Below are 17,901 nucleotides of genomic sequence, written 5' to 3' on the forward strand. Positions count from 1 at the left end.
TCAACCCACAGATTTCTTAAGTTCCTATTGATCAAGCTGTGTCATTGGATAGACAATACCTAAGGAAGGAATTCTAATCCAAATAGAAGGAATTCTTTCTATTTAAACACCATTGAGCCCCTTTCTCTCATTACACATATTTCTCTCTCCTCCATGCACCAAATTTATCTCTTTCATTAAAAATTGGTTTTTCTCTCCTCCTTCTTCCAAAAAGGGTCCTGCCACCCAAAATTTGATAAGACAAGGGTGGCACATTGAGACGCTAATTTGGGTTTTGCTGTTTGGAGAAGAAAAAGGGGTACGCCCAGCCATAGGAGGACTCTATACCTTCAAGCCCAACCCTAATTTGTTCCTAAGGGTTCCTAGAAACCTTTGTTAGGTTTTCATGCTCTCTAAAACCTAAGAGATATTGCCTATGAAAGCTTCCCATCTCTGAAATTTCAGTAGGATCAATTTGAGAATTTTTGGGTATCAAAACAACCTCTTTTAGTGAAGTTTTGAGGTGCGCATTAATTTGATTGTTTAGGGCCTCGCCCTTATATAAATGTTTTCTTTTATATTGTTCTGTGAATTTTTGGGAACATATTTTGTACTCAAAATTATAGCGTAAGAATTATTATTGCTCCTGGATGGTTTTTATTAGCTTTGGCAGTAAAAGTATAGATCCTAGGTTGTGTTTAGGGGATCCTAGGTTGTGTTTAGGGTTTTAATTTTTATTTTCAGCAGTGTTTAGTAGCCCATGTAAGTGGAATTCAGGTTATTGAATAAAAGAAAAAGAAAATTTTTTTAATTTACTACCTTGAGTTCCACATAGCCACTCCTTTCATTAATGTTACAACTATTATATCAAAACATTTAAGCTATTACTATGATGTTCAAGTTTTAGAATGAGGTCAATCCTACATAAGGACCTCTGCTAGTGATCCTCAGTCAAAATTTCTATGACAAGAATTAAAATTGATCTTATTTTTTAGTTTAATTACTTTCTTTCGCATAGCAGCTTCTTCTGGGCAGCAGTTTTTAGATTATCAAAGTTACCAATACTTGTTGGTAATAAACATATATATAATCTTGTGATGAAGTGTTTATTTGCTTATTTTTTAACTTTCTTATGATATAGATGATCTTATTTGTGCTAGTCTCACCAGTTTCATGCTTTGTGAGTGGTTTTCCATTTTTTCTTGGTCATTTTTATTTCTGTATTTCCATCCTTTCCCAAGATTATCACCAGTTTCATGCTTTGTGAGTGGTTTTCCATTTTTTCTTGGTCATTTTTATTTCCATCCTTCCCCAACATTAAAAAATTACTAAAGCATATTTCTCTTTCTTAGCCAAACGGCATTAGGCACGGAAACACTGACATTGAAATTAAGATGTATGGAATTCAAGATGGATAAATCTTTGAATATAGTAGGAGCTTAGGGACCAAAAGATATAAATCTTAACAGATTTGAAAATTTGGGAAATTTTGCAGCACAACCATGAGAATTCTAACAGTGACCAAATGTTCGTGACTCGACAGATCTACAACAGGAGTAGAACCATATATCTGTTCTTACCTTAAATTTGTATTTCTTAAAACAGAAGTAGCAAAACCATCTTGATTAAGATGGTCAATCTTCATAAATTTAACAACTTGGGACAAATAGCAGTACAACCTTGAGGATTTCAATGGAAATAAATCTTTATACAATGCCGAATAATCAAAGACAACCATAAGCAGAACTATATTTCCCTAAGTCACCTCAATCCATAGTAACTAAAAGAATAGCAATAAAACAATCGCACCTGAGGAAAATCGATTCCATATGTAATCCGGATCTTTGGAGAAGGGAAGGCTACTACAAATGAACCATCCTTGAAAAAGTTCATTGGAGCATGAACTACAAGAGCAAGCCTTTCCATAGTAATGCCACTATCATTTGCCGCTACAGATAGACCAACTTCTCTGACAGCCTCCACCCATTCCTTAGCAGAACCATCTAGTAAAGGAACCTACATTTCAATCCATCACTCATAATTAGTCTCACCTTTCAAAGCAATTTGTGAGCTCAACTTTTCAATAATATTTGAAAAACATAAATTAGAATATAATACTTCTATAATACTCAACAAAATATATTAAAATCAGTGACCATAAAACAGCAAAGGAAAACACAAGTCAAGAAGAAACGCGAATGAAATGTGACCATCTACAATGCTTTTATTAGTACCGCTCTAACACATTTCAAGTTGGATTTCATCAACAGCAAATCAATGCCTTTCTACAAATTCAATAGAAAATGCTTAGTGAATTCTTAGGCGCCATTTGGTTTCCAAGATATATTGCAATTTGGGCCAATTTATAATTTCATCACCTGCAATTTGGCCTCAAGAGGTGCTATTTGAATTTGAACTTATCCCCAACTGCAATTGGGTCCCCAAATTGAAGTTTTTGCTTTCTGAAATATCAATCGAAGTCACTATCATGTCACCACCGGCACCACCTCCACTACTGCCAACCACTCCATCACCACCACCTCCACCAACACTACACCACCACGTAGCCACCACCACCACCACTTTGCCGCAGCCTGAATTCTTTTCCCGATTCTGAGGAAAGGAAATTGAGGAATAAGCTAAGCCCAACTGAGGATCTAACCAAACACTAACCCACTAAGCCAAAATGTTATCATCCTATGCATCATACATTCACCTCATTTAGGCTTCACGATAGTTCGAGGAGAGCCAAAAGGTTGCATTGATGGACGACAACCAATGTTTTAAAATGCGGCCGCATCGCCGCATCATGCGGTATGCGGTGGGCATTGCATCTGCACAGACCGCATATGCGGTTTTGAGTTATGCGGCGCATCAGCCCGAATCTGGCCGCATCGTTTTCTGCAAAAAAAAATTGATTGTGCCCCTCGGGGAGGAGCAAAATGATCTTTTTGACCATGAAAAATTGGGGGAAACAATTTGGAAGGGTATTAAACCCCCCTAAACTATCATTTACAGCCACTTTCGTGGCTTTTTTGACATCAAATCGAGCAAAAAAAAATTTAGTCGAAAATTGTTTTTCATTCAGATCTTGGATTTGGGGATTGTTTGATACTTGGATATTGATTAGAACCTTTTGATTGTTGATTTGGGAAAGTTTAGGTGAATTTGCGACAAGAAATTGAGCACTAAAATTGGGCATAGTGGATATAGAATCTCCGACAACTAATAAGTTTGGAGTTAATCATTAACTAAAATACCTACTATCACATATATCACCTCCATCTTTTTTTCTATGCATTAACCTATTTTTTAGGTTTTTTAGAATTTGTTTGCATTTATTGACCGCATCGTCATGATGCACCCGCATCCGGACCGCATCGAGGCACATCGGCCCCCCCACGGCTTTTGGCCGCATCCCGCATTTTAAAACACTGACTACAACTGAATAGTCCTATACTAACCCTTATCGGTCCCGAGGGGTGAAATGAAGCTAGGTTAACTAAAAGGTTGATATCAGTTTAAGTACAGAGGAGGCTAAGTTAGCCAAAAGGGGGCTGTTGGTTCAAGGAAGCAAGATGATCTTGCTCTTTCGGCCATGGTAAGAAGGGGGTAGAGAAAATACCTCAAGCAAATGTCCAAATACCCAGTGATATGGTGCTAAAGTACTCATGATATGCTCCCAAGAAGAGCTTGAACTACTACCACCACCATACTTCCTCTACCACCAACAACAATCCTCCACCACCACCGCCCCCACCACCCCGACCACCACAACCACTCAGCTACCATGAGCTCCACAACCACCACAACTACCACTCCACTATCACCACCACTATGCTACCACCATCACAGCACTCCCAGCACGACCACCACAACTATTGAACCACCACCATCATAACCACACTGCCACTGTCGCTGCCACCACTCCACCACCATCACATTGTCACAACACACAATAACAATTTGCAATTCAAAACGAAATATTTAAACAAATAGAAAACATTATTGTCGTCTGTCAATTACAAACTGATGAACAAAAATGAAAACATTTGGCAATATTTGATATCTTAATTAATTATCATGTAAATGAAGGGTCTCTCATAACCAATTCAAAAAATAGGTTGGAAGTACTTCATTTTCCAATAAACAAATGGATTTTCCTTTGCCGATCCATTTTTCTCTTCCCTACTTTCACTATTCATGCAAAATTCCTTTTTGGAGGTCAAAATTACACCATTTGCCCTTTTGGGCATCTTTAAAAATCAAAAAAAGGCCCACGTTCCTAGGCACCCGCCTGGCCCGCCCAAGTTCAAGCATACGGTCAGAGGTGTCTTGGGTGCCTAGGCGCCAAGCATACCGGATTTTAAACCTTGACTAAGAACATTAATTTCAACAATTAAACCTTATATTACAATAAAGTTAGAAATCTTGGGTTTTTGCATCAATCAAAAACTTCTTACCAAAAACTCGATGGGCCTTTCTAGTTAATGGATCACTTCTTTTCATTGGATGAAAGTGAGAAAGAACATTTAGTATGCTGTACATCTGGTATGCATCTTTCCTCCATAGAAGAATTCACAAGTGGTAATGGTCCTTATGCCCTCTAGACAATATCTAAAAGATATAACAATAGTGGAAGGGGTGAGTAGTGTGGTGCAAATGTAGATTCAACCAATGTTGTCTGATTCGCTTTGGAGTCTTCCTCGCTTTAGTGAGAAAAATGAAGCAATTGGGGGCTTCAACCAAATTCGGGGGAAGACTTCGGACTTTTTTTTAATTTGATATAAATAAATTAGATATTTATAGATCTATATATATAAATATAAAAAAAAAATGAAAAAATGAAAAAATTTCAAAAAAAGAATTTCAAAAAAAAATAAAAATATAACACTTTTATATAGATATTTCTTTGCTTAGGTTGTAGAGGCTGAATCAGTCCGAAGCGACTTGAATTTGACCAAAGCGGCAACAATAGGTTTTGCTTCGCTTCAATCTAGGCCTAAAATCCAAAGGCTTCGGCCGAAGCGAAGCAAATTTGACAACACCGGATTCAACCACCCAATGGCTATACAAGCAATGATGTCCAATCATAGCAGCACTCTTGGCAGAAATAGGAAAGAAAAATCTTATCAGAAAAGGGATGGGCAGAAATTGATAAGTGCAAAAAGTGAGCAAAGCCTGATCTGCAACTTTTCCTTTGACATGAAAGCTGAAAAGTTAAAAAAACGTCAAAACATCCCCCAATTCTATGAGGTGTATCCAAAACCTCGGTAGTGTGACAGAGGCAATAATTCCAGAATGCTCTTACTACAGCAGACAGTTAAGTGATGCATCATATTACAAAACAGGAAAAAAAAAATTTGAAGAGATGCTATTAACATCATTTTATGGCTTATAGGTAAATAAGATTTATGGACAACCTCCAAAGGTAAACTTCGTTCCAGTTGCCATCAACATATGATGGTTATTGTCTGGATAAGTAATTTACAATAATGAAATAAAGGCGCAAAAGCTCTAGTCTTTCAAGAATATCAAAGATTTATAAGCTTATTGCTTCTTGTATCTGAAACGATGCTCTTAACATCATTTCATGCCTAAATTTGATAAACACATGTCTGCAGAAACAGGAATAACAAAAATTTGTACTGATCTTGTACATATGACCAAAATTAAGGAGTTTTATCGAAACATCAACAGCAATTCAAAAGCACATTTGCATAAGAAAAAGAGCCGACATTTTCACAGATTTCCAAATCATAATAGTTCATACAAAGAGATAATTCAACTAAGTGCCAAATTCCTGTATATTATCCAGAAGGAATCTTAGAAGACGTTGGTAGGTCCTTGTCAAAATACTATCAATTTTATCAATAAATCTATAATGGGATCAATGCTTATTAAACTGAGTAATGCTTTCAGAATAGCCACTTCAAATATACAATGAAATATATGTTCATTCTTGTAATAAACCAATAGATGTTATTAGCCATCCGCTAAGAATATATAACAATCAATTGTAACTGCACCAATAGTTACTACTGAGCATCAAAATTACAGGCAAGATGCAGCCTCTCAAACAACAAATTGGAAACCAATTATTTCACAAAGAAGAGAGAAAGAAATCTAAGGGAGAAATATAGAGCCTGTGAGTTTGTTACCTCATTGCCTTGTTCAATCTTGATGCGGCAATTATCCACCCCAAGACCTTCCAAGGCTGATAGCAAATGCTCCACAGTTCCCAGCCTCACATTATTTTTTATCAAAGTTGTGCAAAGCCTGGTACCATCCTCAAGAAAAGAAAGAGAAGCCGGGATCTTTGTACAATCAGCTCCAACAATGAAATATCGACCTTCTCCAGCATTAGCAGGAAGAAGGTTCAAAACTGATTTGACACCAGAATGGAGCCCTCTTCCGCTCATAACAATCTCATTTGCAAGTGTCATTTGAAGCTTCCCAGTCTGCCATGGAAAAGACAAAGATGCAGGTACAAGTGGTTTATTATAGAAATCAATATCACACATATAGAGGTTCTGATTAGCTCGTTAATATTAGAAAAGTTGGAGGAATGAGGGGTTTTAGCTACAATGTAAAGGAAACGAAACAATTTTGGTGTTTTAATGCCATGAAATCAGATCAGGAATAAGCAATTTTGACTATAGTGTAAAGGAAACGAACAGTTTAGTATGAATTATACGGCAATCAAAGAATTTCAGGAACAAGCAGTTTTGACTATAATCTAAATCAGTTTCTAGAAAGTCAACTCGGGAGGCCAAACCGGTCAACTACCAATCCTGGTCAACTCCGTGAACCAGCTGACTCAGATTGGTACAACTGGTTCAACCGTACCAAGCACTTAAAAATTTTGAACCAATATTCAAAAGATTTTAGAAATTAGAATAAGTGGAGTTGTGCAAAATTTGATGAATGTAATACATATTGTGATAAAAATTTTAAAGAAGTGTGCATATTGAAAGTCCGGTTCTTGTTTGAGTACCACAGTCATTTCTCAATCTAAAATGCAACAAATCTCTATAATGGCATTCATAGAATCAATTATATATGAAATTTATATTTCAATGAGTTACAACATACAATCCAATACCAAAAGGGACAATTTGATGGCTCATAAGAATCCCAACTGCCATCATCCTGACCATGCGCCATCAATTGAGGGACAAGTTTGAGGGTTCGAGGTCTTGAGAATTAAGCAGAGTGGTGGACTACACCTGGCCACAGCATCCTCTCCTCTTAGCCCAAAGTTCCCACGGCTGGTCCACCCAACCCTTGTGCTAGACCCCACCCTCCTATTGTTCTCGGGCTTGTGCTCACCTATGTCAGCATTTGTATTGGGGCTTTGGTGGGTGACCTTAGAATCATCATCACCACCATCCCCTCCCCCCATTATCCTCTACGGATGCCTGAAGTGCATCTCCTTCAAATTGTTCAAATTATAGCCTCTCCATTATTTGGTCCCCTCGTCCTCCTCCCAGCTGGTTCTCATCATCTCCTTCCTCTTCACCTATCATTTCAAGAAACAACCTCATGTCAAGGATTGGTTGCTTAACCTCTCCACCAACCACTCCTCACCTGAACCGTTTATAAGTATGCGATCTAAATTAGTTGGGTTCTAGTCCTCTATAGCTGCTGCTTTCTCATGTTTAAAATATAATGGAAGTACACCAATTCCTGAAGCCTGAGGAAAGTCAACATGTTTCTCCTAGGGAAATGCAACCACAATTTCTCACACACCCCGTAGCAAAACTAAGAACCTTACTCACCATTCTCTATCTCGACGGCATGCATAACCCACCATTGAGATTGAAAAAAAGAAAAATAACATATAAACAATGTTCCAACTAGTACTACGACTAATTGATAAGAAATGACACATAAGAAAGGACATGAGAGTTAACATCGATCATTATCAGAGTATGACATCTTCGCAAGAATAAACCTGAATTACCCTTGTCGTTTCCTATACATAGCAAACTAAGAAAGAGGCCAACATTCAGGTCAACAGTTGAAATTCTACAAATCCACTGAGTTAAGAATATATCCTCATAAGAAAGGGGATTCTTACCTCCATTAGAGCATTAGCCTGCTTCGGAATATCTATTTCGAAGATCAATATGAAGTATTTCACCGTGCCATGACCTCAGGCGAAATAGCAGGGTTCAAATAATAACATACAGGGATAGAGATATGACCTGAACACCACAAACAGCGATAGAATATAACAATTACAAGCATCATCTTCTATAAATCAAATAGCGATATTAGAACCTTTAATTGCTAAATAGGAAATCAGGTGGCCCAACAATGTCAATAATTAATGATTTTCAGCACCGGCTGCAAAACTTTGGCATTTTCCTAGTATTGTGGCCTTCACATTCAAATCCCTACATAGAAGAGCCTCATGGTGTGCTTGTTGTCAGCATCCATGGCCTTCAGTAATGATACTAGAGGAGTTGTGTCTGCCACTATGTTCTTGTACCTTTCCCAGAGCCTCCTGTCATTTATTATGGCATCAACTTTACTTGCAGCCCGGGTCTGCCTAAAATAGCAATTTAACCAGTCAATTGAGAAAAAAAATCCTCATCCTGGGTTGAGACTCCAAAACTAACTCCATGGAAAGTACGTAGTAGTAAAGTGTGTGATCCCAGGCCTTCCAACTTCTTACCACCCATGTATTGTCTTCTAACTTGAAGGAATCTAGAACGGTTGTAGGTCAACTTTGTGATCATTCTCCATGCCTTCTCAATGTCCTTCACACTCATAAGCTTGCTAATTTCCTTTAGCATCAATTCAATGTAATGGGCAGCATAGGGGTTCCACTACTAGATGTTTTCTATCTTTCATCAACCTCCTCCATGCATATATGCACTCTTTCGCATTTTTTTTGTCGATCTGAATCACATGCTCCTCTCACACACCTTGCACAACTCTATCCAACAAAGCACACAATAGTTTGGAATCCTTCTTGAACTTTGTTACCTGTGCACTAATGTGATAAATCATCCCTTGCGGGCTAGTACACCGTGAAGTTTAGATAATCCTTTTGATTCACTCTTTCTTCCGACCATTGACACAATCAAGACCCTTGTTAGCGGCCAAGTCACCCGAAACTCCTCAATAAACTCACCCACCCCTTCCACCTCCTCATTAAATAAGGCTCACTATGCTCATATGCAGTGGGGGGCTTGATTCCAGATCTGCTTTCGCAATAGCAGCGATTATTTGTGTGTATTAGGGGTTGTCGGCTACATGAAAGGGACACCACTATGGAAAATGCACTTAGACATTGTCTTCCTCACAATTTCCCTTGTGGTCTTAGTGAAGCTAGTTAATAGGTTCATTTACTCCACCTGGGCTTAGAAAGGAACAGTAGATGCAACCTTGAGGAAGCTGCGAAGGATCAGTGGCCTAAGTGCATCGACCAGGCATTCCTTGTGATCTTCGCCCCCCCAAGATGGTCTCCTTGCCCCCTATCCATGGCAGTTATGCTCCACCTTAACTATCTAAGAGCGTCTTTTGGAATGCCCCTCCACGTGGCCCAGCCAAGCCCCTCATTGCACAACCACGCCCTTTTGTATTTACTTTGCTGGTAGCGGAGTCACTTAATTTACCAAAATTGAAAAGAAGTGACTATGTGGAACTCAAGGTATTGAATTTTAAAAAAATTCTTTTTCTGTTATTCAATATACATGAATTCCACTTACATGGGCCACTAAATACTGTTATAAATCAAAATTAATACCTTAGATATATCCTAGGATCTCTACTTTCACTGCCAAAACAAATATAAACTATCCAGGAGCTTTAAACAAACTCCCACTCTAATTTTTAGTACAATATATATTTCTGAAAATTCATAGAAAATTAAGAACTATTAATGTAAATTAATTGAATCAACTGAGAAGACTTACTAATAGATACCTAGAGTTAACCTCACAAATCTTGAAACACCCCACACCCGATTCCCCGACCGATGGCGCAGTTTTAGTCCTGTAAGTGTTGCTGAAAATTTTGAGATAGGGAAGCCTTTTTAGGCAATACTTTTTCTAGGGTTTTAGCGAGCTCAAAAAATCTACTAGGGTTTGTAGAAACCCCACAAGAACAATAAGGATTGAATTTGTAAGTTGATCTTTCTCTAGGATGGGCTTTTCCCTTCTTTCTTCAAAATACAGCAAACTTCACTTAGGGTTTCATGTCTCATTTTTCTTCTTTATTTCCTTGAGTTACTACACACATAATGGAGAAGGAGAAAAATGGTGTGCCAAGCCATGGGCAGAGAGAGAGGTTTGTGTAAGAGAAAATCTGGGAGAGAGAAATGTTGGCATGGGCGAGAAAGTGATGATTAGCTTGTCAAAATTGGAAAATAAGTAGTGGGTCCATAGTTCTGGAATGTGGATTTAAGTTCTCACCTTTAAGTGCAAGTCACAACAGTACAAAGGGGGCTCTCTCTATGCACATGTATAAGTGTCCCTCTATAGGGCTACTTCTCAATAAAGTAGTTGTCATGTATACATACAGTGCAGAAATTTGTTGAGGCTTTGGAATTTGCTCTCACAGGCTTACAAATATATATAGGAGACCACACAATTCTCCTGGCCTACAAACATCACCCATAGGCACCTCTCCAACTTCAACAACGGATGACCCATTGTAAACCTTTCTCGATTGTGCCACATGCCCAAGGGTAAGAATTTTGAACATGATAGGGCCATAAACAGCCCAACCCTTTGTCAATTAACACACATACTCCCACTAAAGTGTGCATAATCTATTATAAAATATCATATTTACAATCTCGCTAGGCCTTAAAAGGCTGCAAAACACAAGAAAAATATCACTATTTCTACATGGTTCCCAACCCTGAGCAGGGGAAACTTGGAATTTGATTTCTGTAATATTAAGTATTTCTATAACTATTACAAAAAAAAAATTTCAAAAAGACAAGTATAGAAATTAGAAATATAACCCAACAATTCAAAGAAAATACTCTAAGATTAAAAATCAGTATTGGTGAATGCACTTCATTTATGATTAAAAAATATAAAAAGTACACAATATAACCAAATAATTCTAAGAAAAATCATAAAAAAAGTCTAATTGTTTATTAACCAAAAAAAATAACCAACATCAAAAGTCAAAAAATTGGAATCAATTTATTTTTTTGAAAAATTGACCTTGTTTCAAAAATATATATACCCAAAAAAATTAAAATTGTTACAAACTAGGGAAATCCAAACAAAAATATTATCTAACAAAACTCAGAACAATATTAAACATAATATTTTAAAAAATATTCCTCTCAAAAATCCAAAGAATTTCAAAAAAATACATACCCAAAAAATTAAAATTATTACAAATTAGGAAAATCCAAACAAAAAGATCATCTGACAAAACTTAGAACAATATTAAACCTAATATTTTAAAAAATATTCCTTTCAAAAATTCAAGGAATTTCAAACAAATAGAGAACCAAGGAAGGAAAAACTGATTTCATTAGAAATTAAGAAAAACATAACGAAATACTGATCAAATCAATCCTAACACAATCTAGATAAAAGTTCCCCAACAAAACTGAATACTATTTAGTTACAATAAAATTAAGTTTACTGAAAATTCGAGGCATTTTTTGAAAAATAGAGTACTGAGCAAAGAAAATCAATTTCATCAAACTTCCGAAAAAAAAAACAACCAAAAAAAATCTCAATTCTTCCTGACAAATTTTGAAGAAAACCCAAAGAAAATTCAACAAAATTTTCAAAGATTTAAAACTTTTTCAAAAAGTTCAGCCATTTTTCAAAAAAAAATAGAGAACAGACCAAAAAAAATCAATTTCATGAAAAATTAAGGAAAACTAAACACAAAACATATCCCGGCCTTTCCTAACACAGCCTAGAACCAAAAAATATTCAACACACCACTTGAAAAGTTCTAATTTATTTAAAAATAGAGCCCAATTTTCAGGGAATGGAGCGGTTATAAAAAGCCGAGAGGCTCACTTCTTTGAGGATGAGTTCCATGAAGCAGAAACGAGTCACAAGCAAGCAGATCTCTATGAGATTGCTAGTGACAAGGTTGAGTCTCGAGAACCTAAACCACTACTTAGGAGAAGTATTAAGAGACAACCTGAATTCTTCACCTACTTGGGGGAACACTATGAGAGTGGGGATGAGCCAGATCATGAGCCTTCCACTTACCAAGAAGTCATAACCTGCTCTGAAAAGAACTATTGTGTAGAAGTCATGAAAGATAAATACAATTCCATAACCCAAAACCAAGTCTGGGAACTGATACCTCTACCTCAAAACTATAAGGCAATAGGATTTACTTTGGTGTTCAAGAAAAAGCTAAACTCAGAGGGGAAAAGAGAGAAATACAAAGCTAGGCTAGTAGTTAAGGGATTCGGGATTCACCCAAAAAAAAGGGAAGACTGTGAGAAAACTTTCTCCCCAGTTGCTAAGCTTACGTCTATTAGAATCCTGATAGTCATAGCTGCCCACATTAACTTTGAGGTCTATCAAATGGACCTAAAAACAACCACATTAACTTTGAGGAAATCTTCATGAAACAACCTAAGGAATTTGAAAAGAAAGGAAAGGGGAACCTTGTATGCAAACTAAGAAAATCTCTCTACGGCCTAAAACAAGCCTCGTTCCTTTTGTAAATCAACTTTTTGGAGACACTATCTCTAACAGAGTGGACCTCAAATGAGGAAGACTCTGGCCGGGTTTACCTTAAATGAGGAAGACTACTACATCTATAAAAAGATCAGTGGGAGCGAAATTGTATTTATTTCTTTGTATGTGGATGATATGTTGATAGTTAGTAGCTCAATTGCCCTTGTGTTAGAAACAAAAAAATTCCTTGCACAACACTTTGTTATGAAGGATCTAGGGGAAGCTTCCTACATGTTGGGCATCAAGATAATAAGAAACAGAAAAGAGCGTACCATTCAACTTTCCCAAGCAACTTATTACAAAAGAGCATTGGAAAGTTTATGATGGACAAGTGTAAGCCCATATCGACCCCTATAGATAAGAAGACAAAATTGAAGTCAAATGTGCCCTAGTGAAGACAATGACAAAAAGAAAGCTATGGAAAGAGTACCATATCGAAGAGCAGTAGGGTCCCTTAGGTATGCCATGTCAAGAACAAGGCCAGACTTGTCCTTTGCCATGAGCATGATTAGCCGATTCCAGTGCATTGGATTGAGCATTAGAAAGCGGTTAAGAGAGTTTTGAGATATTTAAATGGGACTGATAATTACACACTAACATATGAGGGAGGATCAGAAATTGCTATCCAAGCATATTCGGATGCGAGTTACCAGGGTAATCCAAATGATGCGAAGTCCACATCTACACATGTATTCATGCTTGGAGTAGGGGTTGTTTCTTGAAAGTCAAAAATAAAAAGATGTGGTGGCGATGCACACCATGGAGTCAAAGTATGTGGAATGTTGCATGGCAGCCAAGGAGGCTGTATGGATAAAGAGGTTTCTTATTTGGATGGAGTTTGAGCTTGTATGATGTGAGTGCGTAAGAATCTTTTGCGACAACACGGCCACAATATGCATGTCTAAAGAGCCATGATTCCATAGGAAGTTCGAGCACAATAAGCCCTACTTTTATCATCTGCGCAATAAGGTGCAGTGTGGAGAGATTGAGATCACATACATACCCATTGAGGTAATGATTGCAGACCCGCTTACAAAGGGGTTAATTGCAAATGTTTTTGTAAAAAATGCACGTGAGATGGGGCTAAGAGAAAGTGAGGAAGAGGGATTGTAAAGCCTTCAAAGGCCAAGTGGAAAATGTTGGGTATTTGTGGCAAAAAGCCTTATGAGAGCATGTAATCAATTTTTGATAGAGTGGAAACAAAGAACTTCAGTAGAAGTATGGTCCAGTAGGACCGAGAGTGGCAAATGATGTTTGCGAGACTCAGGCTACACTTAATGAGCTAAGCCAGTCGAGTTACAAAACCCTAAATACCTACGCATGGAGCACAACCGATGAGGGTTAGCGGGGTTATCCCTTGATGAGGACGGAATTGCTTAGGGTAGTGAGCCAGGGACTGTGTGGCCCTTGTATGCGATTGGAAGGCCTGTAGGGATGAGGGTCTAGGTGACCTTGGATTTGTCCCTGGGGGAACCTGTAATCCATAGACTAGGATTATGTCCCCTCACCTATTGGCTAATTTTGGTAGCTCAATCATGAACCCCGGAGATAGTCCATAAATCATAGATATTGTTGTGCCAGTTTGAGAAAGTGGTATGGATTATAGTTCTTAGTAGAAAATGGAGTGCTTCAGCAAATTAGTATATCCTTAACTTAGTTGGATCCAAATCCCATCAAAATAATTTTCAAATAATTATTTTAACGGTAAATGATTTTTGGATTAATAGAATGAATTTTTAGAAAGCTCTAGATTTTTTATTTTTTCAAAATGGATTTATATTGTTTAAAACTGACTTTTCAATATTTTAATATTTAGAGAGAAAATAAAATAAAAATCTTTTACTAAAAATCATTTTCTATTTTTTAAAATTAACATTACACACGGGAGCCCATTATACTCTTGCGGCCCCACTAAATAAGATCATGCAGTTGGTGTGTGGGGCCCACTTGAGGCCCCATAAGGAGCACACCCAGTTTTGTGCATTCTTTCTTATTTTATGATGAGGCCATCAAGGCACTCAGTCAATGTGAAACAAAATAGAAAGCCTTAAAAATTAAATAGAGTTTATTTTCAAATTAAAGCATGTGTAAGAGAATTATGGAAAAGAAAGGAATGTGCATTATATTTTTCTATATATTATTTATTTGATGGGATTAGGTTAAGGAAACTGAATGATAAGATTTTAACACCTTCCTTTTAATCATGATGGTTGATCTAAGGATTATAAGGCTAAAATCTCTCACCCCACAGGTCTCTTTTGATCAATGATATGGATCCCTTCTATATAATGATGGCTAACCCTAAGAAACCCTAACCCTAGTATGAGTTTATAAAAAGCCTCTATGGGGGGGCGTCTAGTTCTCTACACATTACATCTCTCTCCTCTCACAAGGTGGCATGCCACCCTCTCTCTAATCTATCATCTCTCTTAGCTTCCCTCTTTATGTTAGAAAAATATTGAATTGGGGGCATGCACCATAGCTTAAAGAGCCCAAGAGAGGGGCACGCCCCAAATATTTAAGCATTGATACTTAGCCTTTGATTGCTACTAGTTCCACCATTGCTCTCTGATTTGAAGGGTTGAATAGCCTAAGATTTCCGTACTTTGAAGATATGAGATAGACCTTGATCCCATGCGCCATCCGAGGAGGAGACCGAAGTGGGGTGTGCAAAGTCCAGTTAAGGCAACCTTCTGGCAGTTTATTTCTATGCTTTGCAGTTTATGGTTGTTTGGTCCCTACAAGAGTTTATATATTTTTGTTTATTAAATAAAAGAGTTTTTATTAGTGGCAACAAGTGCGAACTTCTATTGTATTTCATTCTTGTTTATTTTGAGTTTATTTTATTTTATTTGGATCGGACCTTTGTAAGTGTTCTAGCCAGTAAAAAGAAGAATAATTAAAAACTGCATATACCGTGCTAGTTCACCCTATCCAACTTTTATTAGCCTCATAAAAAAATATCAATTCAATGAGGAGTTACCATGCCCTTACTAAAGACTTCTACGACAGGAACCCTTGCAATTAAGAAACTAACTTGGTCGAGATGAAGGAGCATCAAGACAGGGGTCTCTGCTATGATTGTGATGATAGGTTTACTTCGGCCATAGTTGTGTAATTGTTTATGCTAGACAGTGATGCCAACTGAGGGAAAGATGATCTGCCAACCTAGATTTCCAACCTTAAGGACAAGGTTGATTTGAAAGGGGTGGAATATTAAGAAACCCATAGTTTTAGTTAGGAGTAGTTAGTAAGTTTCCCATTTGCATAAGATTTAATAGATTTGAATATTTCAATTAAGATTTAAGAGTTATCCAGTTCGAGATAGTTTCCTAATTTGAATAGGTTTGTTATTTTGACTTTGATTTGAAATCCCCATCTTGAGGGAAAGCGCTTGATATGTATATATATTGGGTGCAGTTGGCATACGGATGCATCTGTAGCTGTAGAGGCAAGGTACGCCTTCAAATTTTATCATGGTATATAATTTTGATGTAAAATGTTTTTAGGAGTATCTCAAAATCTATTTTTATATCTAATTATAAAAGTTTAAATTTCAAAAATTGTTAAAATCAAGTAGATCTATAAATATATGAAAATCTTAAAAATAGACAGTGTAGATAATATGTTGTAAAATGCACTATTTCTGAGACTTAAAATCTTTTTATTTTTTATGGTCATACATCTCGATATCGAGATGATCAATCAAAGGGTTTTTCAACATTAAAACTACCTTTTCCGATGGATTTTTGGGGTGCATCTGTAGCTCTACATTATAAGGTTGCAACCCTATATAAACTTTTTCCACATATATTGAGATTGAATAATGAAATGTTAAGGGAGAGAGAACCATTTTCTTAAACCTGTGCGTGTTTGCACAACGAGGTAGCACGGTCTTGGACTGTGTACGGTCTTAGACCACATCACAAGTCCTAGCGGACTAGGATGGTTCTGAGTCGACTCACCAATTTTTTAATCACTGATCTAAACAAACCCATCTTGTTAGAAATGCAAGCGAACCCATTTTGTTACAAATGCAAGCATAAGGAGGGCTTTGACGACTATGTTAAGGAAACAAAATGGATCTGGTATGATACGACTGCCATAGAAAGCTGAACAACTGCCATGAAGATAGTTGATTTTGATCTGCATACCTTCTGCCATGACCATCGACTAGGGTTTCCGTAAGGAGTCTGCCATAGAAAAAGACAAATTTGCCGGAGTCAGCAGTTTATCGTTTCCGTTTTCAATAAAACAGATGTTCCCCAATGCCATGGAAACCAGGGATGTTACACAAATGAGCGGCTAAGGCGGTTTTTTATGCCAGAGGAGGGGTTTTGGCAGGGATAAGCCGTTTCGATGGTAGTTTGAAAACCATGTAAAGGAACAAAAGCGATTTTGATGGTAATACCTTTTGCCGTCTCCCTCGATCAGGTGGAACAGAAAGCGGTTTTTCAAAATGAGAATTTGCAGAGGAGAAGAAGCGCGGGAAAAGCAGACGACAGAGCACGGCTCTCGCCACAAGTTTCGAACCCATGACCCCCTGATTTTGGGTCCTTCACGGAGCACGTGTCCCTCACGTATGCCCTATATCATAATTTCTGATATTTAACGCGACCACCCAAAAAATTTGAGTGGTTTGTATTCAATGTACACTCTCTCTCTCCAGAACCTATGTGCACACTCGCTCTAGCACCCATGTAATTTATATTAAAATTTATATACTTTCCTTTATTCCATTTTGTAAGAGAGATTAAGATTGCTCCAATCATAATGTCACGTCATTACGTTATTTTATTTTTAATATTTTTTTATAAATTATTTTTACGTCAAATTTGTACATCCAATTTTTTATTAAAATCGTACTAACAAAAAATATAAAAAAACTATTTTCAATAAAATAAAATGACCAAAATACTTTTATAATTTTCAAAAGGTATTTTAGTCATTATATTTTATCGAAAAGTTATTTTTAATATTTTTATAGGTATGCCCCAATGAAAATATGGCACATACCAAATTTCATATTTATACAATTTGTATAAAAAAGTTTAAAAAAAATACTTTGAGACGTCGAATCTAAAGCCAAATAATGAGTGGCTCTCTTGATCAAAATTGGACGGCTAGAAAGTAAGAGAAGCATAGATCTTCTATATTGTAGTGGAAGTATATAAACATTGCCCATTTATCTTAACTATGTTTCAGTAGAGTGCACTTGCTTGTTTAATTT

The 17,901-nt window shown here is 36.9% G+C and overlaps 1 protein-coding gene across 12 annotated transcripts in view; it reads right to left on the reverse strand.

Annotated features, from left to right (window-relative positions):
• Positions 1–17,372, reverse strand: part of LOC18423799 (putative UDP-3-O-acyl-N-acetylglucosamine deacetylase 1, mitochondrial) — a 57,524-nt gene extending 40,152 nt beyond the window's left edge. For 4 of the 12 annotated variants that reach the window (XR_016054448.1, XR_016054446.1, XM_088865176.1 and 1 more), the window contains exons 1-4: positions 17,083–17,253; positions 16,826–16,864; positions 6,141–7,501; positions 1,789–1,995 (exon numbers count right to left, since the gene is read on the reverse strand). Coding sequence is in view for 6 of the 12 variants with exons in the window: in XM_088865176.1 (XP_088721302.1) it covers positions 1,789–1,995; positions 6,141–6,503 (570 nt within the window). In the remaining 6 variants the exon portion in view is untranslated. Of the gene's footprint in view, positions 1–1,788; positions 1,996–6,140; positions 7,502–16,825; positions 16,865–17,082 lie in introns of all 12 variants that reach the window. The other 8 variants (XR_016054447.1, XR_016054444.1, XM_088865174.1 and 5 more) reach the window with 5 other exon arrangements.
• Positions 17,373–17,901: the final 529 nt, after the last annotated feature.

Source organism: Amborella trichopoda, chromosome 4 (genome assembly GCF_054954075.1).
Source record: "Amborella trichopoda isolate Santa Cruz 75 chromosome 4, AtrichopodaSantaCruz75HAP2 v2.0, whole genome shotgun sequence".
NCBI lineage: Eukaryota > Viridiplantae > Streptophyta > Magnoliopsida > Amborellales > Amborellaceae > Amborella > Amborella trichopoda.